The 27,670-nt window shown below is 40.9% G+C and overlaps 1 protein-coding gene across 3 annotated transcripts in view; it reads left to right on the top strand.

The window, feature by feature from the left end:
- SLC35B3 (solute carrier family 35 member B3) overlaps nt 1-27,465 on the top strand; it is a 168,471-nt gene extending 141,006 nt beyond the window's left edge. For all 3 annotated transcript variants that reach the window (XM_053714730.1, XM_053714732.1, XM_053714731.1), the window contains exons 9-10: nt 14,232-14,301; nt 26,844-27,465. In XM_053714730.1, the coding sequence (XP_053570705.1) occupies nt 14,232-14,301; nt 26,844-26,994 (221 nt within the window). In that variant the 3' untranslated portion in view covers nt 26,995-27,465. The remainder of the gene's footprint in view (nt 1-14,231; nt 14,302-26,843) is intronic.
- Nucleotides 27,466-27,670: the final 205 nt, after the last annotated feature.

The following is a 27,670-nucleotide window of genomic DNA, read 5'->3' as shown; positions in this document are numbered from 1 at the left end:
GTTGTTTTTAGGCGCTGCTGATTTAACACATTTTTTGTATTTATTCGTATTTTAAAATAGTGCTGGTATGTACTATTTACTCTGAAACAGAAAAGGATGAAGATTTCTGTTTGTAAGAGGAAGATGATTTTAGCAGACAGTAACTAAAATCGGTTGCTGTTTCCACATAGGACTGTTGAGATGAAGTAACTTCAGTTGGGGGAAACAGTTAGCAGACTTTTCTGCTTAAGGTATGACTAGCCATATTTCTAACAAGACTGTGTAATGCTGGAAGGCTGTCATTTCCCCTCATGGGGACCGGTAAGCCATTTTCTTAGTCGAAAACAAACAGAATAAAGGGCTTATTATGGGCTAAAAAACTGGTAGACATTTTTATGGGCTAAATCGATTGCTTTATTTGTGCATATTATTCAGATTTAGGCTAATAATTGGCATTTATAATCTTGGGGAACGTTTATAAAACGGCAGGCACTGTATTGGACACCTTTTTCAGTCAGGGGGCCTTTCTAGTCATAGACTGAGCCTCATTTTCGCGCCATTAATGCACAGTTGTTTTTTGAGAGCAGGGCATGCAGATGCATGTGTGAGGATCTAAGAATCTCTGAAAAAGCTTTTAGAAGGCGTCATTTGGTATCGTATTCCCCTCAGGGCTTGGTTGGGTCTTAGCAAAGACTATATCTGGGACTGTATAGGGGTTAAATTTAAAAACGGCTCCGGTTCCGTTATTTTAAGGGTTAAAGCTCTGAAATTTGGTGTGCAATACTTTTAAGGCTTTAAGACACTGTGGTGAAATTTTGGTAATTTTTGAACAATTCCTTCATACTTTTTCACATATTCAGTAATAAAGTGTTTTCTGTTTGAAATTTAAAGTGACAGTAACGGTTTTATTTTAAAACGTTTTTTTTGTGCTTTGTTGACAAGTTTAAGCCTGTTTAACATGTCTGTACCTTCAGATAAGCTATGTTCTATATGTATGAAAGCCAATGTGTCTCCCCATTTAAATTTATGTGATAATTGTGCCATAGCGTCCAAACAAAGTAAGGACAGTACTGCCACAAATAATGATATTGCCCAAGATGATTCCTCAAATGAGGGGAGTAAACATGATAGTACATCATCTCCTACTGTGTCTACACCAGTTTTGCCCATGCAGGAGGCCCCTAGTACATCTAGTGCGCCAATACTTATTACCATGCAACAATTAACGGCTGTAATGAATAACTCCATAGCAAATCTTTTATCCAAAATGCCTACTTATCAGAGAAAGCGCGATTGCTCTGTTTTAAACACTGAAGAGCAAGAGGACGCTGATGATAATTGTTCTGTCATACCCTCACACCAATCTGAAGGGGCCATGAGGGAGGTTTTGTCTGAGGGAGAAATTTCAGATTCAGGAAATATTTCTCATCAAGCTGAACCTGATGTTGTGACATTTAAATTTAAATTAGAACATCTCCGCGTACTGCTTAAGGAGGTGTTATCTACTCTGGATGATTGTGACAATTTGGTCATTCCAGAGAAATTATGCAAGATGGACAGGTTCCTAGAGGTTCCGGTGCCCCCCGACGCTTTTCCTATACCCAAGCGGGTGGCGGACATAGTAAATAAAGAGTGGGAAAAGCCCGGCATACCTTTTGTTCCTCCCCCTATATTTAAGAAATTATTTCCTATGGTCGACCCCAGAAAGGACTTATGGCAGACAGTCCCCAAGGTCGAGGGGGCAGTTTCTACTCTAAACAAACGCACTACTATTCCTATCGAAGATAGTTGTGCTTTCAAAGATCCTATGGATAAAAAATTGGAAGGTTTGCTTAAAAAGATTTTTGTACAGCAAGGCTACCTTCTACAACCAATTTCATGCATTGTTCCTGTCACTACGGCAGCGTGGTTCTGGTTCGAGGAACTAGAACAGTCGCTCAGTAGAGAAACTCCATATGAGGAGGTTATGGACAGAGTTCACGCACTTAAATTGGCTAACTCTTTTATTTTAGATGCCGCTTTGCAATTAGCAAAATTAGCGGCGAAAAATTCAGGGTTTGCTATCGTGGCGCGCAGAGCGCTTTGGCTAAAGTCTTGGTCAGCGGATGTGTCATCCAAGACAAAATTGCTTAACATTCCTTTCAAAGGTAAAACTTTATTTGGACCTGATTTGAAAGAGATTATTTCAGACATCACTGGGGGAAAGGGCCACGCCCTTCCACAGGATAGGTCTTTTAAGGCTAAAAATAAACCTAATTTTCGCCCCTTTCGCAGAAATGGACCAGCCTCTAATTCTGCATCCTCTAAGCAAGAGGGTAATGCCTCACAACCCAAACCAGCCTGGAAACCAATGCAAGGCTGGAACAAGGGTAAGCAGGCCAAGAAGCCTGCCACTGCTAACAAAACAGCATGAAGGAGTAGCCCCCGATCCGGGACCGGATCTGGTGGGGGGCAGACTTTCTCTCTTTGCTCAGGCTTGGGCAAGAGATGTTCAGGATCCTTGGGCGCTAGAAATAGTTTCTCAAGGTTATCTCCTGGAATTCAAGGAACTACCCCCAAGGGGAAGGTTCCACAAGTCTCACTTATCCTCAAACCAAATAAAGAGACAGGCATTCTTACATTGTGTAGAAGACCTGTTAAAGATGGGAGTGATACACCCAGTTCCAATAAAGGAACAATGGGATTTTATTCGAATCTGTTCGTAGTTCCCAAAAAAGAGGGAACGTTCAGACCAATTTTGGATTTGAAGATCCTAAACAAATTTCTCAGGGTACCATCGTTCAAAATGGAAACCATTCGAACGATTCTACCCACCATCCAGGAAAGTCAATTTATGACTACCGGGGATCTAAAGGATGCGTACCTACATATCCCTATCCACAAGGAACATCATCAGTTCCTAAGGTTCGCTTTTCTGGACAAACATTACCAGTTTGTGGCTCTTCCATTCGGATTAGCCACTGCTCCAAGGATTTTCACAAAGGTGCTAGGGTCCCTTCTAGCGGTTCTAAGACCAAGGGGCATTGCAGTAGTACCTTACTTGGACGACATTCTAATACAAGCGTCGTCCCTGTCAAAGGCAAAGGCTCATACGGACATCGTTCTAGCCTTTCTCACATCTCACGGATGGAAGGTGAACAAAGAAAAGAGTTCTCTGTCCCCGTCAACAAGAGTTCCCTTCTTGGGAACAATAATAGATTCCTTAGAAATGAGGATTTTTCTGACAGAGGTCAGAAAATCAAAACTTCTAAGCTCTTGTCAAGTGCTTCATTCTGTTCCTCGTCCTTCCATAGCGCAGTGCATGGAAGTAATAGGGTTGATGGTTGCAACAATGGACATAGTTCCTTTTGCACGAATTCATCTAAGACCATTACAACTGTGCATGCTCAAACAGTGGAATGGGGATTATACAGACTTGTCTCCAATGATTCAAGTAGATCAAAAGACCAGAGATTCACTCCGTTGGTGGCTGACCCTGGACCATCTGTCTCAGGGAATGAGCTTCCGCAGGCCAGAGTGGGTCATTGTCACGACCGACGCCAGTTTAGTGGGCTGGGGTGCGGTCTGCGAATCCCTGAAAGCTCAGGGTCTATGGTCTCGGGAGGAGTCTCTTCTCCCGATAAACATTCTGGAACTGAGAGCGATATTCAATGCTCTCAGAGCTTGGCCTCAACTAGCAAAGGCCAAATTCATAAGGTTCCAATCAGACAACATGACGACTGTTGCTTATATCAATCATCAAGGGGGAACAAAGAGTTCCCTGGCGATGAAAGAAGTGACCAAAATAATTCAATGGGCGGAGGATCACTCCTGCCACTTGTCTGCGATCCACATCCCAGGAGTGGAAAATTGGGAAGCGGATTTTCTGAGTCGTCAGACATTTCATCCGGGGGAGTGGGAACTCCATCCGGAAATCTTTGCCCAAATAACTCAATTATGGGGCATTCCAGACATGGATCTGATGGTGTCTCGTCAGAACTTCAAGGTTCCTTGCTACGGGTCCAGATCCAGGGATCCCAAGGCGACTCTAGTAGATGCACTAGTAGCACCTTGGACTTTCAACCTAGCTTACGTATTCCCACCGTTTCCTCTCATTCCCAGGCTGATAGCCAGGATCAATCAGGAGAGGGCCTCGGTGATCTTGATAGCTCCTGCGTGGCCACGCAGGACTTGGTATGCAGACCTGGTGAATATGTCATCGGCTCCACCATGGAAGCTACCTTTGAGACAGGACCTTCTTGTTCAAGGTCCATTCGAACACCAAAATCTGGTCTCCCTCCAACTGACGGCTTGGAGATTGAACGCTTGATTCTATCAAAGCGTGGGTTTTCAGATTCGGTGATAGATACTCTGGTTCAGGCCAGAAAACCTGTAACTAGAAAAATTTACCATAAAATATGGAAAAAATATATCTGTTGGTGTGAATCCAAAGGATTCCCATGGAATAAGATAAAAATTCCTAAGATTCTCTCCTTTCTTCAAGAAGGTTTGGAGAAAGGATTATCTGCAAGTTCTCTAAAGGGACAGATCTCTGCTTTATCGGTCTTACTACACAAAAGACTGGCAGCTGTGCCAGATGTTCAAGCTTTTGTTCAGGCTCTGGTTAGGATCAAGCCTGTTTACAAACCTTTGACTCCTCCCTGGAGTCTAAATCTAGTTCTTTCAGTTCTTCAAGGGGTTCCGTTTGAACCCTTACATTCCATAGATATTAAGTTACTATCTTGGAAAGTTTTGTTTTTGGTTGCAATTTCTTCTGCTAGAAGAGTTTCAGAGTTATCTGCTCTGCAGTGTTCTCCTCCTTATCTGGTTTTGCGTACTAAGCCTGGTTTTCTTCCTAAAGTTGTTTCTAACAAAAATATTAACCAGGAGATAGTTGTACCTTCTTTGTGTCCGAATCCAGTTTCAAAGAAGGAACGTTTGTTACACAATTTGGACGTTGTCCGTGCTCTAAAGTTCTATTTAGAGGCTACTAAAGATTTCAGACAAACATCTTCCTTGTTTGTTGTTTATTCTGGTAAAAGGAGAGGTCTAAAAGCGACTTCTACCTCTCTTTCCTTTTGGCTTAAAAGCATTATCCGATTGGCTTATGAGACTGCCGGACGGCAGCCTCCTGAAAGAATCACAGCTCACTCCACTAGGGCTGTGGCTTCCACATGGGCCTTCAAGAACGAGGCTTCTGTTGACCAGATATGTAAGGCAGCGACTTGGTCTTCACTGCACACTTTTGCCAAATTTTACAAATTTGATACTTTTGCTTCTTCGGAGGCTATTTTTGGGAGAAAGGTTTTGCAAGCTGTGGTGCCTTCCGTTTAGGTGACCTGATTTGCTCCCTCCCTTCATCCGTGTCCTAAAGCTTTGGTATTGGTTCCCACAAGTAAGGATGACGCCGTGGACTGGACACACCAATGTTGGAGAAAACAGAATTTATGCTTACCTGATAAATTACTTTCTCCAACGGTGTGTCCGGTCCACGGCCCGCCCTGGTTTTTTAATCAGGTCTGATGAATTATTTTCTTTAACTACAGTCACCACGGTACCATATGGCTTCTCCTATATATATTTCCTCCTGTCCGTCGGTCGAATGACTGGGGTGGGCGGAGCCTAGGAGGGATCATGTGACCAGCTTTGCTGGGACTCTTTGCCATTTCCTGTTGGGGAAGAGAATATCCCACAAGTAAGGATGACGCCGTGGACCGGACACACCGTTGGAGAAAGTAATTTATCAGGTAAGCATAAATTCTGTTTTTGTCTAGTCCAGGCCTGGACTCCATTATCTCCACGGTCACAGGGGGCAAGGGTGCCCTCCTACCGCAAGAATTTATGAACTTATCTAAGGGACGATTTTCATTCTTTACGTTCTGATAAAGCCCATGTCAGCAGTCCTCCGCTAAGCCAGAGCAAACCAAGAGCTCTTGAAAGCCTGCTCAGTCCTGGAATAAATCCAAGCAGAGCAAGAAGCCTGCCGAGTCTATGTCAGCATGAATGGGCGGTCCTCAGTCCTCTTCTGGATTGTGTAGAGGGCAGTATGTTGCTCTTTTCAGTCGCTTGGTTCAGGGACGTGCAGGATCCATGGGTCCTGGAGGTCATAGCTCAGGGTTACAAGATTTTAAGTCTCAGCCACCCAAGGGCAGATTCCTCCTGTCTTCCTGACCAGAAAGGAGGGAAGCCTTTCAGGGGTGTGTACGGGATCTGTCCTCTAGGAGTTATTGTCCTGGTGCCTTTTGCAGTGAGGGGTTTGGGATACTATTCAAACCTTTTCGTGGTCCCTAAGAAGGAGGGAACTTTCCGTCTGATTCTGGACCTAAAGTGCTTAAGCAGGTTTTTAAATGTTCCCTCGTTTAAGATGGAGACAATAAGGTCCATTCTTTCCCTCGTTTGAGAGGGGTAGTTCATGACCACGATAGATCTGAAGGATACTCCCTTCTCGTACCAATCCTCAAGGACCACTTCCAGTTCCTAAGGTTTGCATTCCTGGACCAGCACTTCCAGTTTATTGCCATTCCGTTTGGTCTAGCTAAAGAAGTTTTTCGCAGAGTGGACCATTCGGAATATCTTCCAGCCCATGGATGGCAGATAATCTAGAGACAGTTCTCTTGTATCAAGTACCAGGGTAGAATTCTCAGGTACTATAATAGTCTCCATAGACATGAGAATATTTCTAACAGACCAGAGATGTTGCAAGCTAGCTTCAACATATCTTGCCCTCCAGATCTCCTTAAGGCCATCTGTGGCTCAGTGTATGGAGGTGATTGGTCTCATGGTGTCCAGCTTGGACATCATTCCTTTGCCAGGTTTCACCTCAGACTGTTGCAACTGCGCATGCTGAACTAGTGGAACGGCGATCATTCGACGGCGATCATTCGGATCTGTCTCAACAGATTTCTCTGGACAATCAATCGCTCTCTTGGTGGTTTTGTCCGAATCACTTGTCCTGAGGGACGTCCGTCTCAAGACCATCCTGGGTGATTGTGACTACGGTTGCGAGTCTGTCCGGATGAAGAGCCATTTGGGGTGCCAGGAAAGCACAGGGCATCTGGTCTCAGGAGGTAAAGCTCCCTCCTGATCTCATTTTGGATCTTCGGGCAATATACAGTGCTCTGAAGGCTTGGCCTCTGCTGGGTTCGTCCCAGTTAATCAGATTCCAATCAAACAATACATCCTTGGTGGCTTACATCAACCATCAGGGTGGAACGAGAAGCTCCCTAGCTATGAGGGAAGTATCTCGGATTCTGGTGTGGGGGAGACCCGCATTTGTTCTCTGTCAGCGATCCATATTCCGGGTGTGGACAACTGGGAAGCGGATTCCTCAGCAGACATTCCTTTCATCCGGGAGAATGGTCTCTCCATCCCGAGTGTTTGCAAAGATTTTCAAAAGGAAGATCTTATAACATCTCAGTACCAAGCTACCCAGATAGGGGTCAAGGTACAGGGATCCTTAGGTGGAGCTAACAGATGCATTAGCGGTGCCTTGGAGGTTCAATCCAATTTATCCTTTCTGACTGTTACCACTACTTTCTTAGTGTTGTGGCTCGAGTCAAGCAGGCGTCGGTGATACTGACTGCTCCGTCTTGGCTGCAAAGGATATGGTTCGCGGATCTAGTGGGGATGTCATCATCTCCTCCGTGGAAGTTACCTTGTCGCAGGGATCTGCTGACCAATGTCTCTTTGTTCATCAATGTCTAGATTCTCTGAGGTTGACTGCGTGGAGATTGAACGCTTAGTCCTAGCCAAGAGAGGGTTTTCTGAGAGAGTTATTTTTACTCTCATTCAAGCTCGTAAGCTGGTTGCTAGACGCATCTATCATAAGGTGTGGAGGACCTACCTATTCTGTTCTCCAGGATGAAATGGAGAAGGGCTTTTCTGCAAGTCCCCTTAAGGGACAGTTTTTGGCTCTGTCAGTATTACTGCACAAGAAGTTTGCAGAGCTTCAAAGATGTGCAGCCATTTGTTAAGGTTCTGCTGGGATCAGACCTGTGTTTAGATCTAAGGCTCCTCCTTGGAGTTTAAATCTTGTCCTTAAGGTTTTGCAACGGGCTCCGTTGGAGCCTATGCATGAAGTAGACATTAAATTGTTGTCTTGGAAGGTTCCTTTTCTACTGACTATTGCTTCTGCGCGCAGAGTATCTGTGATTGCTTATTGTGGTTCCTTTCTTATGTCCTAATCCTTCTTCGTCAAAGGAACGTTTACAACGTTCTCTTTGACTTCCTTATCTTTTTGTCTGAGGAGTGTCATCCGTTTAGCATAGAAATGGCGGGACATAAGCCTCCTCTGAGGATTACGGCTCATTCTACAAGAGCAGTGGTTTCCTCTTGGACCTTCAAAAATTAGGCCTCTATGGATCAGATTTGTAAGGCAGCTATCTGGTTCTCCTTACATACTTTTTCCAAATTTTTTTAAATTTGATGTTTTTACTTATGCTAAAGCAGCCTTCGGGAGAAAGGGTTTTGAGGCTGTGGTGCCCTCAGATTAGGGTCCGCCTCTCTTTTTTCCCTTACTGTATATTTTTCCGACAAGTAAGGAATTTTCTCTTGTAAGATGTATCGAGTCCACGGATTCATCCATACTTGTGGGATATTCTCCTTCCCAACAGGAAGTGGCAGAGAGAGCACCCACAGCAGAGCTGTCTATATAGCTCCTCCCTTAACTCCACCCCTCAGTCATTCTCTCTGCCTGCTTAACTGCTAGGAAGGGCAAAGTGAGTGTGGTGACAAAAATGTTAGTTTTTATTTTCTCCTAAAGAAAATTTTTGTTCATCAAGGTTTTCTTCTCCAACCTATTGCATGCATTGTTCCTGTAACTACTGCAGCTGCTTTCTGGTTTGAGGCTCTAGAAGAGGCTCTCCAGGTGGAGACTCCATTAGAGGATATTATGGATAGAATTAAGGCCCTTAAGTTGGCTAATTCTTTCATTACAGATGCCGCTTTCCAAATGGCTGAATTAGCGGCAAAGAATTCAGGTTTTGCCATTTTAGCACGCAGGGCTTTATGGCTTAAGTCCTGGTCTGCTGATGTGTCATCAAAATCTAAATTGTTGAACATCCCTTTCAAAGGAAAAACCCTATTCGGGCCTGCACTGAAAGAAATTATTTCAGATACCACTGGAGGGAAAGGCCATGCCCTCCCTCAGGATAAAACAAATAAGATGAGGACCAAACAAAATAATTTTCGTTCCTTTCGGAACTTCAAGGGTGGTCCCGCTTCAGCTTCCCCTGCAGGAAAGCAAGAGGGGAATTCTGTCCAATCCAAGTCAGTCTGGAGACCTAACCAAGCTTGGAACAAAGGTAAACAGGCCAAGAAGCCTGCTGCTGTCTCTAAGACAGCATGAAGGGGTAGCCCCCGATCCGGGACCAGATCTAGTAGGGGCAGACTCTCTTCGCTCAGGCTTGCGCAAGAGATGTTCACGATTCCTGGGCTTTAGAAATTGTGTCCCAAGGATATCTTCTGGACTTCAGACTCCCCTCCAAGGGGGAGATTTCACATTTCTCAATTGTCTGCAAACCAGACAAAGAGAGAGGCGTTCTTACGCTGTGTAGAAGACCTACATACCATGGGAGTGATCCGCCCAGTTCCTGTTTGTGGTTCCCAAAAAAGAGGGAACTTTCAGACCAATCTTGGATCTCAAAATTCTAAACAAATTCCTCAGAGTACCATCTTTCAAGATGGAGACTATTCGGACTATTCTTCCTCTGATCCAGGAGGGTCAATATATGACTACCGTGGATTTAAAGGATGTGTACCTACACATCCCTATTCACAGAGATCATCATCAATTCCTCAGATTCGCTTTTCTGGACAGGCATTACCAGTTTGTGGGCCTTACCTTCGGGTTGGCCATGGCTCCCAGAATTTTCACAAAGGTGCTAGGGTCCCTTTTGGCGGTTCTAAGACCGCGGGGTATAGCAGTGGCGCCTTATCTAGATGACATCTTAATTCAGGCGTTGACTTTCCAGCTAGCCAAGTCTCACACGGACATCGTGTTGGCTTTTCTGAGATCTCACGGGTGGAAGGTGAACATAAAAAAAAGAGTTCTCTTGTCCCTCTCACAAGAGTTTCCTTCCTAGGGACTCTGATAGACTCGGTAGAAATGAAAATATTTCTGACGGAGGTCAGAAAATAAAAACTTTTAATCACTTGCCGAGCTCTTCATTCCATTCCTCGGCCATCAGTGGCTCAGTGTATGGAGGTAATCGGACTCATGGTAGCGGCAATGGACATAGTTCCTTATGCCCGCCTACACCTCAGACCACTGCAACTATGCATGCTCAAACAGTGGAATTGGGATTATGCAGATTTATCTCCTCAACTGCATCTGGACTGGGAGACCAGAGATTCTCTTCTCTGGTGGTTGTCTCAGGACCACCTGTCTCAGGGAATGTGTTTCCGCATGCCAGAGTGGCTCATAGTAATGACAGATGCCAGCCTGCTAGGCTGGGGTGCAGTCTGGAATTCCCTTAAAAGCACAGGGCTTATGGTCTCGGGAGGAAGCTCTCCTCCCGATAAACATTCTAGAACTGAGAGCGATATTCAATGTGCTTCAGGCGTGGCCTCGGCTAGCTGCGGCTAAATTCATCAGATTTCAGTCGGACAACATCACGACTGTAGCTTATATCAATCATCAAGGAGGAACACGGAGTTCTCTAGCGATGATGGAGGTAACCAAAATTATCCGATGGGCGGAGGATCACTCTTGCCATCTCTCAGCAATCCATATCCCAGGGGTAGAGAACTGGGAGGCGGATTTCCTAAGTCGTCAGACTTTTCATCCGGGGGAGTGGGAGCTCCATCCGGAGGTATTTGCCCAGCTGACTCAGCTATGGGGCACACCAGAATTGGATCTGATGGCGTCCCGACAGAACGCCAAACTTCCTCGTTACGGGTCCAGGTCTCGGGATCCCCAGGCGGTACTGATAGATGCTCTAGCAGTGCTCTGGTCCTTCAATCTGGCTTATGTATTTCCACCGTTTCCTCTCCTCCCACGTCTGGTTGCCAGAATCAAGCAGGAGAGAGCTTTGGTGATTCTGATAGCGCCTGCGTGGCCACGCAGGACTTGGTATGCAGACCTGGTGGACATGTCATCTGTTCCACCGTGGACTCTGCCAATGAGGCAGAACCTTCTAATTCAAGGTCCGTTCAAGCATCCAAATCTAATTTCTCTGCGTCTGACTACTTGGAGATTGAACGCCTGATTCTATTAAAGCGTGGTTTCTCTGAGTCGGTCATTGATACCCTGATTCAGGCTAGAAAGCCTGTTACCAGGAAAATATATCATAAGATTTGGCGCAAATATCTTTGTTGGTGTGAATCCAAGGGTTACTCTTGGATAGGATTCCTAGAATTTTGTCCTTTCTCCAAGAAGGATTGGAGAAGGGATTATCAGATAGTTCCTTAAAGGGACAAATATCTGCTTTGTCTATTCTTTTAAACAAACGTCTGGCAGATGTTCCAGAAGTTCAAGCATTTAGTCAGGCCTTGGTCAGGATCAAGCCTGTATTTAAACCTGTTGCTCCGCCATGGAGCCTAAACCTGGTTCTTAAAATTCTTCAAGGGGTTCCGTTTGAACCTATGCATTCCATAGATATTAAGCTTCTATCTTGGAAAGTTTTGTTTTTAGTAGCTATCTCTTCGGCTCGAAGAGTTTCTGAGTTATCTGCTTTACAGTGTGACTCACCTTATCTTGTTTTCCATGCATATAAGGTGGTTTTACGTACCAAACCTGGATTCCTTCCTAAGGTTGTTTCTAATAGAAATATCAATCAGGAAATTGTTGTTCCTTTGCTGTGTCCTAATCCTTCTTTAAAGAAGGAACGTCTGTTGCACAATCTTGATGTGGTTCGTGCTTTAAAGTTCTACTTACAAGCAACCAAAGATTTCCGTCAAACATCTTCGTTGTTTGTTGTCTATTCTGGTAAGCGGAGAGGTCAAAAGGCTACCTCTCTTTCTTTTTGGCTGAAAAGCATCATCCGTATGGCTTATGAGACTGCTGGCCAGCAGCCTCCTGAAAGAATTACTGCTCTTTCTACTAGAGCAGTGGCTTCCACATGGGCTTTTAAAAATGAGGCTTCTGTTGAACAGATTTGTAAGGCGGCGACTTGGTCTTCGCTTCATACTTTTTCCAAATTTTACAAATTCAATACTTTTTGCTTCTTCGGAGGCTATTTTTGGGAGAAAGGTTCTACAAGCCGTGGTGCCTTCCGTTTAAGGTACCTGTCTTGTCCCTCCCTTCATCCGTGTCCTAAAGCTTTGGTATTGGTATCCCACAAGTATGGATGAATCCGTGGAATCGATACATCTTACAAGAGAAAACAGAATTTATGCTTACCTGATAAATTTCTTTCTCTTGTGATGTATCGAGTCCACGGCCCGCCCTGTCTATTTAAGACAGGTAGTATATTTTTATTTATAAAAACTTCAGTCACCACTGCACCCTATAGTTTCTCCTTTTTCTTCCTAGCCTTCGGTCGAATGACTGGGGGGTGGAGCTAAGGGAGGAGCTATATAGACAGCTCTGCTGTGGGTGCTCTCTCTGCCACTTCCTGTTGGGAAGGAGAATATCCCACAAGTATGGATGAATCCGTGGACTCGATACATCACAAGAGAAAGAAATTTATCAGGTAAGCATAAATTCTGTTTTTTTTCTTCTGGCACCTTTTTCGCCCCGATATTTCTCCTACTGTTCCTTGTTCCCTCGGCAGAATGACTGGGGTTATGAAGAAGTGAGGGAGCAATTTAAATGGACATGAAACCCAAAATCTTTCTTTCATGATTCAGATAGAGAATACAATTTTAAAGAACTTTCCAATTTACTTCTATTATTTAATTTGCTTCCTTCTCTTTTTATCCTTTGCTGAAAGGTTTATGTAGGCAAGTTAAGGAGTAGCAGAGAATCTAGGTTCTAGCTGCTGATTGGAGACTATAATATATATATATATATATATATATATATATATATATATATATATATATATATATATATATATATATATATATATATATATATATATATATATATATATATATATATATATATATATATATATATATACTGATGGTCATTGGCTCACCCATGTGTTCAGTTAGAAACCAGTAGTGCATTGCTGCTCCTTCAACAAAGCATACCAAGAGAATGAAACAAATTAGAAAATTAGATAATAGAAGTAAATTAGAAAGTTGTTTAAAATTGTATTCTCTATCTCAATCACAAAATAATTTTTTGGGGTTTCATGACCCTTTAAGCCTTTAGCTGGGGGTGTCTTTGCCTCCTCCTGGTGGCCAGGTTCAGTATTTCCCACAAGTAAGGAATGCAGCTGTGGACTCTTCCTATACAGATGGAAATTAAATTATCAGGTAAGCATAATTTGTGTTTTTTTTTTTTTTTTTAATATTAGCTGTGCCTGAATCATGCAAGTTTAAAAGTAAATACAGTCGATTTGCATAATCAACAAACATGATAAAAAGACAATGCAATAGCACTTAGTCTGAACTTCAAATAAGTAGTAGATTTTTTTCTGACAAATTTCAAAGTTATGTCTATTTGCACTCCCCCTGTATCATGTGACAACTAGAGGCAATCACAAATGCTTAAGGTGTTTGCTATTAAAAGGACATAAAGCCCCAAATTAGTATTTCATGATTCCTACAGAGCATACAATTTTAAACAACTTTCCAATGTGCTTATATTATCTAATTGACTTCATGTTCGTGTTGTTCTGTTGGAGCAGCGATGCACTACTGCGAGCCAATGACAACAGGCAGCCACCAATCAGCATCCAGCTCCCAGTAGTACATTTCTGCTCCTGAGCCTACCTAGGTTTGCTTTTCAACAAAGGATGCAAACAGAACAAAGCAAATTGCATAATACATTGGAAAGTTGTTCAGATTTGCATCTAAATCATTAAACCTTGATTTTGTCCCTTTAAGTTAGCAGGTTATTAGCAGATTTGCTCTTTTATTAAGGGGCATCTTCCCACACTGTTCTTTAAATTCACAGATAAATGACTATTAATAATGTTAATAAAAAAAACTGTAAATATACCTACTATGTTTGCAAACATACATACAGACATTAGTAGATGCCCTAAATTAATTCTTGCTCAGTGAAATGGTTTCATACACCTTTAAAAGCTTTTCTTATATATCAAAAACATAATTAAAATGTATTTTCCTATGGGATCTAAAATCCTGACAATTTCTTGTAAATCATTATGTAAATATTAAATATATTTAATTTTCCTTTTTTTTTTTTTTTTTTCCAGTAACAACGGGGAGAAAAGCAATGACTATTGTTCTTTCCTTCTTGTTCTTTGCAAAACCATTCACTATTCAGTAAGTAATTAACATTATTTTAATTAGACACTGTAGGTGTTTTTTCATAGATTTGCTTTATTTAGGTCTGTGTAACTTTTAATAAAATAGTACGCCCTACTAGATACTAGAATATGTTAGTGATACTGAACCCAATTTTGTTTTTCATGATTCAAATACAGCATGCAATTTTAATTAACTTTGTAACTTTCTCCTGTTATCATTTTTTCTTTGTTCTCTTGGTATCTTTATTTGAAAAAAACAGGAATGTTAGCTTACAAGCCGGCCCATCTTTGGTTAAGCACCTGGGTACAGCTTGCTTGATTGGTGGCTAAATGTACCCACCAATCAGCAAGGGCTATCCAGGGTGCTGAACCAAAATTGGGCCGGCCTGTAAGCTAACATTCCTGTTTTTTAAAATAAACATACCAAGAGAACAAAGAAAAATTGATAATAGGAGTAAATTAGAAAGTTGCTTAAAATTTCATGCTCAATCGGAATCGTAAAATAAAAAAATTGTGTTCAGTGTCCCTTTTAAGTATTAGCCTGTAAAATAAGGTATTATATTGAGAGTATAGCAGAATTATTTGCTCGGGACCACAGTCAATTTGTTTCTCATTATCAAGTTATAAAGAATGTAATATGTATTTCTTTCATGTAATTAGCAAGAGTCCATGAGCTAGTGACGTATGGGATATACATTCCTACCAGGAGGGGCAAAGTTTCCCAAACCTTAAAATGCCTATAAATACACCCCTCACCACACCCACAATTCAGTTTTACAAACTTTGCCTCCGATGGAGGTGGTGAAGTAAGTTTGTGCTAGATTCTACGTTGATATGCGCTCCGCAGCAAGCTGGAGCCCGGTTTTCCTCTCAGCGTGCAGTGAATGTCAGAGGGATGTGAGGAGAGTATTGCCTATTTGAATGCAGTGATCTCCTTCTACGGGGTCTATTTCATAGGTTCTCTGTTATCGGTCGTAGAGATTCATCTCTTACCTCCCTTTTCAGATCGACGATATACTCTTATATATACCATTACCTCTGCTGATTCTCGTTTCAGTACTGGTTTGGCTTTCTACAACATGTAGATGAGTGTCCTGGGGTAAGTAAATCTTATTTTCTGTGACACTCTAAGCTATGGTTGGGCACTTTGTTTATAAAGTTCTAAATATATGTATTCAAACATTTATTTGCCTTGACTCAGAATGTTCAACTTTCCTTATTTTTCAGACAGTCAGTTTCATATTTGGGATAATGCATTTGAATTAATCATTTTTTCTTACCTTCAAAAATTTGACTCTTTTTTCCCTGTGGGCTGTTAGGCTCGCGGGGGCTGAAAATGCTTCATTTTATTGCGTCATTCTTGGCGCGGACTTTTTTGGCGCAAAAATTCTTTTCCGTTTCCGGCGTCATACGTGTCGCCGGAAGTTGCGTCATTTTTTGACGTTATTTTGCGCCAAAAATGTCGGCGTTCCGGATGTGGCGTCATTTTTGGCGCCAAAAGCATTTAGGCGCCAAATAATGTGGGCGTCTTATTTGGCGCTAAAAAATAAGGGCGTCGCTTTTGTCTCCACATTATTTAAGTCTTATTTTTTCATTGCTTCTGGTTGCTAGAAGCTTGTTCTTTGGCATTTTTTCCCATTCCTGAAACTGTCATTTAAGGAATTTGATCAATTTTGCTTTATATGTTGTTTTTTTCTCTTACATATTGCAAGATGTCTCACGTTGCATCTGAGTCAGAAGATACTACAGGAAAATCGCTGTCTAGTGCTGGAGCTACCAAGCTAAGTGTATCTGCTATAATTTTTGGTGTCTGTTTCTCCAGCTGTTGTTTGTACTGTTTTGTCATGACAAACTTATTAATGCAGATAAAATTTCCTTTAGTACTGTTACATTACCTGTTGCTGTTCCGTCAACATCTAATTTTCAGAGTGTTCCTGATAAACATAAGAGATTTTATTTTTTAAATCCATTAAGAAGGCTATGTCTGTTATTTCTCCTTCTAGTTTACATAAAAGTCTTTTAAAACTTCTCTTTTTTCAGATGAATTTTTAAATGAACATCATCATTCTGATACTGATAATGGTTCTTCTGGTTCAGAGGTTTCTGTCTCAGAGGTTGATGCTGATAAATCTTTGTATTTGTTCAAGATGGAATTTATTCGTTCTTTATTTAAAGAAGTATTAATTGCATTAGAAATAGAGGATTCTGGTCCTCTTGATACTAAATCTAAACGTTTAAATAAGGTTTTTAAATCTCCTGTAGTTATTCCAGAAGTGTTTAATCTCCCTGATGCTATTTCTGAAGTAATTTCCAGGGAATGGAATAATTTGGGTAATTCTTTTACTCCTTCCAAACGTTTAAGCAATTATATCCTGTGCCATCTGACAGATTAGAGTTTTTTTGGGGACAAAATCCCTAAGGTTATGGGGCTGTGTCAGAACTCACTATTCCACCTTATGTTAAGTGTCATACAATTACCAATACCACCTTTACCTTTTAGTTCCTCCTAGCCTATTTAAGTTTTCCCCTGACGCCAGCCAGGTGCTTAGTAATTGAGTTTTATCCCTAGGTAACTCTGCTACAAACTGAGCTCCTGCTTATTCCAAGCTACCTTATTGGAAAATAGTTCAAAACTTTATTCAAGGGAAACTGACACCTTGCTACGGTTTTCTATTTTCACTACTTTGGTTACGGTATACATTTCCGTAACATTTCCTCACATATTATCAAGCCAGGATTATACTTCAAACATCCGAGTGCCTTTTCAACATTACCAGAAGATTCGTGAGTTTATTTCTCCCGCGGACTTCATACCTGTGAAGTCAGACGCCAACCGCAACCGGTTTTCAGTAAGCTGTCACTCACCGCCTATCAGCTGTTGTCTCGAGTGCCGCTCGAATTCTCTGCTCTCAGCCAATTCAACAGGTAACCTACGTCTAACTCACTACAGCTAACTGAGTTGTGTAACATCTTATTGTGACTTTAAATCTTTGGCGCACACCTCACTAATTATTGGTCACAGATGAACTGCTACATAAATTGTATTGTGATACATACGAACTGATACTTTTCCACAAATCATCAGAAAGAATTACTTTATTAATCTGTTTCTTTTTGGATACTTAACATATTAAGTTATTCCTTTATTTTTCTCCAAGTCTCCACATAGACTTAAAGTTTATTAACTCACTCTGAGCCCCATTATGGTTAACATTGTCATATGTTAATTAAGTGCTGAGTGAAACATTACATCTGATCCGCAGCTGTAGATCCACTGCAATAGTTGAAAGATCTTTAACCAACTAAGCCCTAACAGAATTACTAAGCCTGAATAATGGATCCAGCGGATCTGCCGCAAATTGTTTACAATCTTACACAAAAGGTAGATCAACTAGGACAGGCCATGAGTGCCTTACAAGTGGAGAATGAAACTTTGAGAAAGGTTATCAGAGACACTGTGAAGGTTACAACACCGCCTCCGGTAAGCCAACCTGAGCCTCAGATAGCATCCCCTGATTTCTTTTCAGGCGACAGACGTTTATATCGTCAATTTAAGAATGCATGCATGTTGCTTTTCACACTCAAACCTAAAACTTACCCTAGTGATCACCTGAAAGTTTTGACAATGATATCTTTTTTACGTGGTGAACCCAGGATTTGGGCAGACTCGTTTTATGAAACACATAATCCTATTCTCACTTCCCTACCAGATTTCCTCACTGCCATGGATGAATTGTATTTGGATACTAATTCACAAATTACAGCTGAAACTAAGATGAGAGCTTTACGACAAGGTTCTAAACCAGTTGAGGTGTATATCACTGAATTTAAGCAGTTTTCTACAGACTCCCAATGGAATCAAATAGCTCTTAGAAACCAATTCATGCTGGGTCTCTCTGAGTCTATTAAGGATGAGTTGGCTAGAGTGGTTCTACCAGATACATTGGAAGGGCTGATGAGGCTGTCCATACAAATAGACAGGCGTCTCAGGGAAAGGAGAAGTGAAAGACACAGTTCTGAAGTTATCTACCGGAAACCTACGCCTCCCATATCCCATGGGGCTACCAATAGTACCACTCAAGAGCCGATGGAAATTGGAGTTCTAAGAGGTCCTCTGTCACTAGAAGAAAAGCAGAGACGCAAAACTCTAGCACTCTGTCTATACTGTGCTAATCCTTCCCATTCCGTAAAGGAATGTCCACTGCTACAAAAGAATAAGAAAAGTAAGTGCATTATGACTAACATTTCTACCTCAAAGCAGAATAACCCTATTTATTGTATCATCTCTCTCTCTTTGCAGTGGGAACGTAGACGCCTAACCACTGAGGCCATTTGCAGTGGGAACGTAGACGCCTAACCACTGAGGCCATTGTTGACACCGGGGCCCACGGGAATTATATAGATTCTACCATTGTGAAAATAAATAAAATAGCACTTGAAAGAAAAACCACTCCTGTCTCTATTCATGTCGTTGATGGCACATACATATCTAGCGGTCCAATAACACATCATACCGTCCCTTTATTGGTTACCACACAAGACAATCATCATGAATATATTCGTTTTGATGTATTGCCTTCTCCTCTTTTTCCTGTGGTTTTAGGTATACAGTGGATACGCTTGCATGAACCCACTATAGTCTGGAAGACATTAAAACTCACTTTAGACTCCCCATACTGTAAGAGTACCTGTACATCTCCCACACATGTAATACAGGTAGCACAGGTAGATGAGGAGTTGCCTATCATTCCTAAGGAGTACACCCAATATATAGAAGTATTTAGCAAACGTGAGGCAGAAAACTTACCACCACACCGCAGTTATGACTGCCCCATAGACCTTAAACCTGGTGCAACTATACCTTATGGTCACTTATACCCGTTGAGTCAACCTGAGCTTGAACATTTAAAAGCTTATTTAGACGAGAACCTTAAGAAGGGATTCATCAGACCCTCGGTATCTCCTGCTAGTGCAGGAATGTTTTTTGTCAAAAACAAAGATCAATCATTACGTCCGATCATAGACTACAGAGACCTAAACAAAATCACTGTTAAGAATAGGTACCCTCTCCCATTAATACTCGAGCTCATAGAACGCCTTCACAAAGCTAAGATTTTCACCAAACTAGATCTCAGAGGGGCCTACAACCTCATACGCATAAGAGAGGGAGATGAGTGGTTGACTGCCTTTAGGACTCAATACGGTCTGTATGAGTACCTAGTTATGCCATTTGGCCTTACCAATGCACCAGCCACTTTCCAACACTACATCAATGATGTCTTCAGAGACCTGTTAGACATCTGTGTCGTAGTCTATCTGGATGACATCCTGATCTACTCCCAAAACCTTCAAGATCATATTAAGCACGTCAGCTGGGTACTCTCAAGATTACAAGTACATCGACTTTATGCAAAGGCTGAAAAATGCTTATTTCACACTCAAAAGATATCTTTCCTTGGTTACAACATCTCCTCTGAAGGCATCGAGATGCAACAAGACAAGGTTGAAGCAGTAAAAGATTGGCCTATTCCACAAACCCGAAAGGATCTCCAACGCTTCTTAGGTTTCAGCAATTATTACCGAAAATTTATAAAAAATTATTCCTCTATCGCTAAACCTCTTACCATCCTTACGGGCAGTACAACTACCTATCGGTGGAACTCAAAGGCAAATGAAGCATTTGAATTCTTAAAACACTCCTTTACTACAGCTCCAATATTGCATCACCCTGATCCTGCTTTACAGTATTTTCTTGAAGTGGACTCCTCAGACTACGCCTTAGGAGCTGTCTTATCCCAAAGAGAAAATTTAACCAAACCTCTACACCCTATAGCCTTCTATTCGAAAATTATGTCTCCTCCTGAAAGGAATTACCCTATTGGGGAAAAGGAGTTACTCTCCATTAAAAGAGCTTTTGAATACTGGAGGCATCTTCTAGAGGGTACACTCTTACCGGTTATAGTTTATACCGACCACAAAAATTTGGAATACCTCCAGAGAAATAAGACCCTCTCAGCTAGACAGGTGAGGTGGAGTCTTTACTTTAGCAGATTTCATTTTCAAATCATTTACAGACCAGCTAACCGCAATGGAAAGGCGGACGCTCTTTCCCGAAGAGACCCTAAACCTCCTTCGGAAGGTAGCCCTACAGTGATGATACCCCACGAGAAGTTCTTAGGCATCTCATCATTTTCTGAATCCGTTTATCAAAAGGCCATACATGCTGAACAAGACTTACCTAAAGGAATAACACTAGGAAATGATGGTCTATATTACAATTCAGACAAATTATATATACCTGAGCAGTTAAGACAAAATTTAATGAAGGAACATCACAATTCCCCTCTTTCTGGACACCCTGGTATTCAAAGAACTTTAAACCTCATTTCAAGGACTTATTGGTGGCCACATATGGCCATGGATGTTCGTAACTATGTACAAAATTGCACTAGATGTATCACTTCAAAATCGGAGAGACGTCCTCCTTATGGATTACTGATGCCCATACAAGTTCCACAAAGACCCTGGACTCATCTGGGTATAGATTTTATAGTTGAATTACCTACTTCAGCTGGAATGAACACTTTAATGGTGGTTATCGATTTGTTTACCAAGATGGCTCATTTTATACCGCACCACAAATTGCCAACCTCAGCTGAAACCGCACAACTATTTATAGACAACATTATTAAACTACATGGGATACCAGAAATCCTTAATTCTGACAGGGGAGCTCAATTTACCTCTCGTTTCTGGAAGAACCTCTGCAACAAGTTACAGATTGAACACCGTTATACCACCGCTTACCACCCTCAGACTAATGGCCAAACAGAGCGCTTAAACCAGTGGCTTGAGCAGTATCTGCACTGCTACTGTGCCTACCACCAAACAGACTGGAAGAAATTCCTTTCAACTGCAGAATTCGCATATAACAACTCTCTCAATTCGTCCAGTAAGATGTCACCATTCTTCGCGAATTATGCATACCATCCAAAGATTAGTCTCTCAACAAAAGACTCTTCTTTAAACCCAAATGTGGAGGATCTAACTGATAGACTTACTGAAAACTGGCAACTATTACAAAGGAATCTACAAACAGCTCAAGAAGCACAAAAGAAGTATTATGACCTCAGAAGAAGGCCATCCCCACAATATTCAATTGGAGACTGGGTCTGGCTATCCACAAAAAATCTAAAATTGCAGATCCCAAGCAAGAAACTAGCAAGCCTCTTTATAGGACCATTTCGTATTATACGTATCATCAACCAAAATGCTGTCACTTTACAACTTCCTACCACTCTTGCCATCCATCCTACATTCCACGTCTCCTTATTGAAACCTGCAAAAAACACTGGTACTCAACTACTACCTCCTGAAGTTCAGTCTTTAGACCCTAACGTTTATGAAGTGAGGGATATTTTGGATTCACGTTTATATAAAGGGGATCTACAATACCTTGTCAGTTGGAAGGGGTACTCTTCAGATGAAGACACGTGGGAACCCCATAATCTTGTGAACACTCCCCGATTGGTGTCTCGCTTCCATTCAAGGAATCCTCATAGACCTCGCTTACAAGCCGTGGGACGGCTTGAGTGAAGGGGGCAATCTGTCAGAACTCACTATTCCACCTTATGTTAAGTGTCATACAATTACCAATACCACCTTTACCTTTTAGTTCCTCCTAGCCTATTTAAGTTTTCCCCTGACGCCAGCCAGGTGCTTAGTAATTGAGTTTTATCCCTAGGTAACTCTGCTACAAACTGAGCTCCTGCTTATTCCAAGCTACCTTATTGGAAAATAGTTCAAAACTTTATTCAAGGGAAACTGACACCTTGCTACGGTGTTCTATTTTCACTACTTTGGTTACGGTATACATTTCCGTTACATTTCCTCACATATTATCAAGCCAGGATTATACTTCAAACATCCGAGTGCCTTTTCAACATTACCAGAAGATTCGTGAGTTTATTTCTCCCGCGGACTTCATACCTGTGAAGTCAGAAGCCAACCGCAACCGGTTTTCAGTAAGCTGTCACTCACCGCCTATCAGCTGTTGTCTCGAGTGCCGCTCGAATTCTCTGCTCTCAGCCAATTCAACAGGTAACCTACGTCTAACTCACTACAGCTAACTGAGTTGTGTAACATCTTATTGTGACTTTAAATCTTTGGCGCACACCTCACTAATTATTGGTCACAGATGAACTGCTACATAAATTGTATTGTGATACATACGAACTGATACTTTTCCACAAATTATCAGAAAGAATTACTTTATTAATCTGTTTCTTTTTGGATACTTAACATATTAAGTTATTCCTTTATTTTTCTCCAAGTCTCCACATAGACTTAAAGTTTATTAACTCACTCTGAGCCCCATTATGGTTAACATTGTCATATGTTAATTAAGTGCTGAGTGAAACATTACATCTGATCCGCAGCTGTAGATCCACTGCAATAGTTGAAAGATCTTTAACCAACTAAGCCCTAACAGGCTGTCTCTACTCCTGCTAAATGTGCTACTATTCCTCTGGCAGATAGTACTTCATTTAAGGATCCTTTAGATAGGAAAATTGAATCCTTTCTAAGAAAAGCTTACTTATGTTCAGGTAATCTTCTTAGACCTGCTAAATTTTTAGCGGATGTTGCTGCAGCCTCAAATTTTTGGTTAGAAGCTTTAGCGCAACAAGTAACAGATCATAATTTTATAGCATTATTATTATTCTATAACATGCTAATAATTTTGTTGGTGATACCATCTTTTGATATCATTAGAGTTGATGTCAGGTATATGTCTCTAGCTATTTTAGCTAGAAAAGCTTTATGGATTAAACTTGGAATGCTGATATGTCTTCTAAGTCACGTTTGCTTTCCCTTTCTTTCCAGTGTAATAAATTATTATCTCAACTGTTTCTGGAAGGAAGGGAACTTTTTTACCAAAGGATAAAAAATCTAAGGTAAATTTAGGTCTAATAATCATTTTCGTTCCTTCCCTCATAATAAGGAACAAAAGCCTGATCCTTCATCCTCAGGAAAGGTATCAGTTTGGAAACTATTTTCAGTTTGGAATATATCCAAGCCTTATAGAAAACCTATAGCCAGCTCCTAAGTACCCATGAAGGTGCGGACCTTATTCCAGCTCAGCTGGTATGGGGCAGATTATGTTTTCTTCAAAGATATTTGGATCAATTCCGTTCTCAATCTCTGGTTTCAGAACATTGTTTCAGAAAGGTACAGAATTGGCTTCAGATAAGGCCTCCTGCTAAGAGATTTTTTTTTCTTTCCCGTGTCCCAGTTAACACAGCAAAGGCTCAGCATTTCTGAAATGTGTTTCAGATCTAGAGTTGGCTGGAGTAATTATGCCAGTTCCAGTTCTGGAACAGGGGCTGGGGTTTTATTTTATCTCTTCATTGTACCAAAGAAGGTCAATTCCTTCAGACCAGTTCCGGATCTATCAATATTGAATCGTTATGTAAGGATACCAACATTCAAGATGGTTACTGTAGGACTATCCTGCCTTTTGTTTAGCAAGGGCATTATATGTCTACAATAGATTTACAGGATGTGTATCTGCATATTCCGATTCATCCAGATCACTTTTAGTGTCTGAGATTCTCTTTTTAGACGAGCATTACCAGTTTTGTGGCTCTACCGTTTGGCCTAGCCTCAGTTCCAAGAATTGTTTTGGTTCTCGGTGCCCTTCTTTCTGTAATCAGAGAACAGGGTTTTGGTATTTCCTTATTGGACGATATCTGGGTACTTGCTCAGTCTTCTCTTTTTCGAAGAATCTCATACGAATCGACTTGTGTTGTTTCTTCAAGTTCATGGTTGGAGGATCAATTTACCAATCAGTTCATTGATTCCTCAGTCAAGGGTAACCTTTTTAGGTTTCTAGATAGATTCAGTGTCTATGACTCTGTCCTTGTCAGACAAGAGAAGTTTAACATTGATATCAGCTTGTCAAAACCTTCAGTTACAATCATTCCCTTTGGTAGCCTTATGCATGGAAATTTTAGGTCTTAGGACTGCCGCATCAGATGCGATCTCCTTTGCTCATTTTCACATGCGACCTCTTCAGCTCTGTATGCTGAACCAATGGTGCAGGGATTACTCAAAGATATCTCAATTAATATCTTTAAACCGATTATACGACACTCTCTGACATGGTGCACAGATCACCATCGTTTAGTTCAGGGGGCTTCTTGTTCTTCCGACCTGGACTATAATCTCAACAGATGCAAGTCTTACAGGTTGGGGAGCTGTGTGGGGGTATCTGACGGCACAAGGGGTTTGGGAATCTCAGGAGGTGAGATTTCCGATCAATATTTTGGAACTCCGTGCAATTTTCAGAGCTCTTCAGTCTTGGCCTCTTCTGAAGAGAGAGTTGTTCATTTGTTTTCAGATAGACAATGTCACAACTGTGGCATACATCAATCATCAAGGAGGGACTCACAGTCCTCTGGCTATGAAAGAAGTATCTCGAATTTTGGTTTGGGCGGAATCCAGCTCCTGTCTAATCTCTGCGGTTCATATCCCAGGTATGGACAATTGGAAAGCGGATTATCTCAGTCGCCAAACGTTGCACCTGGGCGAATGGTCTTCACCCAGAGGTATTTCCTCAGATTGTTCAAATGTGGGAACTCCCAGAAATAGATCTGATGGCTTCTCATCTAAACAAGAAACTTCCCTGGTATCTGTCCGGATCCCGGGATCCTCGGGCGGAGGCAGTGGATGCATTTACAAGTGTCATCCTGCCTATATCTTTCCGCCTCTAGTTCTTCTTCCAAGGGTATTCTCCAATATTCTAAAGGAATGCTCGTTTGTCCTGCTGGTAGCTCCAGCATGGCCTCACAGGTTTTGGTATGCGGATATTGTCCGGATGGCCTCTTGCCGGCTGTGGATTCTTCCGTTAAGACCAGTCTTTCTGTCTCAAGGTTCTTTTTTCCATCAGGATCTCAAAACCTTAGTTTTAAGGTGTGGAGTTTGAACGCTTGATTCTTGGTCAAAGAGGTTTCTCTGACTCTGTGATTGATACTATGTGACAGGCTCGTAAATCTGTATCTAGAAAGATATATTATAGAGTCTGGAAGACTTATATTTCTTCAGGATGGTTTAGATAAAGGTTTGTCCGCAAGTTTCTTGTAAGACAAATCTCTGCTCTTTCTGTTCTTTTTCACAGAAGGATTGCTAATCTTCCTGATATTCATTGTTTTGTACAACCTTTGGTTCGTATAAAACTTGTCATTAAGTCAATTTCTCCTCCTTGGAGTTTGAATTTGGTTCTGGGGGCTCTTCAAGCTCCTCCTTTTGAACCCATGCATTCTTTGGTCGTTATATAACTTTCTTGGAAAGTTTTGTTTCTTTTGGCCATCTCTTCTGCCAGAAGAGTCTCTGAATTATCTACTCTTTTTTGTGAGTCTCCTTTTCTGATTTTGCATCAGGATAAGGCGGTGCTGCGAACTTCTTTTGATTTTTTTACCTAAGGTTGTGAATTCTAACAACATTAGTAGAGAAATTGTGGTTCCTTCATTATGTCCTAATCCTATGAATTCTAAGGAGAAATCATTGCATTCTTTGGATGCTGTTAGAGCTTTCTAATATTATGTTGAAGCTACTAAGTCTTTCCGAAAGACTTCTAGTCTATTTGTCATCTTTTCCGGTTCTAGAAAAGACCAGAAAGCTTCTGCCATTTCTTTGGCATCTTGGTTGAAATCTTTATTTCATCATGCCTATGTTGAGTCGGGTAACACTCCGCCTCAAAGGATTACAGCTCATTCTACTAGGTCAGTTTCTACTTCCTGGGCATTTAAGAATGAAGCTTCGGTTGATCAGATTTGCAAAACAGCAACTTGGTCCTCTTTGCATACTTTTACTAAATTCTACCATTTTTGATGTGTTTTTTTCTTCTGAAGCAGTTTTTGGTAGAAACGTACTTCAGGCAGTGGTTTCAGTTTGAATCTTCTGCTTATGTTTTTTCATTAAATTTTATTCTGGGTGTGGATTATTTTCAGCAGGAATTGGCTGTCTTTATTTTATCCCTCCCTCTCTAGTGACTCTTGTGTGGAAAGATCCACATCTTGGGTAATCATTATCCCATACGTCACTAGCTCATGGACTCTTGCTAATTACATGAAAGAAAACATAATTTATGTAAGAACTTACCTGATAAATTCATTTCTTTCATATTAGCAAGAGTCCATGAGGCCCGCCCTTTTTTGTGGTGGTTTTGATTTTTTTGTATAAAGCACAATTATTCCAATTCCTTATTTTATATGCTTTCGCACTTATTTCTTATCACCCCACTTCTTGGCTATTCGTTAAACTGAATTGTGGGTGTGGTGAGGGGTGTATTTATAGGCATTTTAAGGTTTGGGAAACTTTGCCCCTCCTGGTAGGAATGTATATCCCATACGTCACTAGCTCATGGACTCTTGCTAATATGAAAGAAATGAATTTATCAGGTAAGTTCTTACATAAATTATGTTTTTTTGTTATGGTACGGAAATAGTTTATTCTTCAATACTGCAATAATTTAACATACAAATGTTTTTATGTCCACAGGTATATATGGTCTGGCTTGTTGGTTGTACTTGGAATTTTTTTGAATGTTTACAGCAAGAACATGGATAAAATGAAGCTTTCCCAGCTTTACAGCTTTCTAAAGAAGAAATGTGTAGAAGGAAAAACAAGGACGTTCTCTCAGACTGTATAAATCATTTTAGTTTTTTTTTCTTTTTTTATAATTACTACAATCATTAAATGATTCTATTTTTCCAAAGGGAATATGAAAACACGTATAAGCGGGTTAAGGCACATTGCCTGTTTGTTACTGCAGAGAATTATTGTATGGAAAAGGGAGTCCTTTCCTGAACTCTGCAGCCTAGTGAACATTTTTACAAAATAATGGACCACTGCACATATTTAAAAGGCGAACGCCACATTGGAAACTCTCTGAATGAACATAAACATAATGGTTTCTTATTGCATTCCTTTTTCTAATTATCATTATTTAAATATTGCAGATGAATCTCACCAGTGTTTTAAAGACCAATTAACCAATGTTTTAAGGAAGCAAATTATGTTTAAAAAAAACAATGACAAAAACACACAAATATGAACAGTGTGGCCTGTTTCAGTTTTGAGCATGGACAATTTTATGAATAATAAAAATAATAAAATTCCAGACTATAGATTTAACACTTTTTTTTATGTATGATAGATATGTTTTGTCATTTGTTTTCCATCACTTTTATTGTATATTCTAAGCAATCAATTGCAGGCTGCCAACTGGAGAAATAGTAACTATGTTTATAATTGTATTATGAGGTTGTATATTTTCTCTACTAGAGAATAAGAGAAAAAAAAAATGATTTCCATGTCCCATCATC

The sequence above is a fragment of the Bombina bombina genome, chromosome 5 (assembly GCF_027579735.1).
Source record: "Bombina bombina isolate aBomBom1 chromosome 5, aBomBom1.pri, whole genome shotgun sequence".
In the NCBI taxonomy this organism is placed as follows: domain Eukaryota; kingdom Metazoa; phylum Chordata; class Amphibia; order Anura; family Bombinatoridae; genus Bombina; species Bombina bombina.
This window is presented reverse-complemented; position numbering and strand designations above follow the sequence as displayed.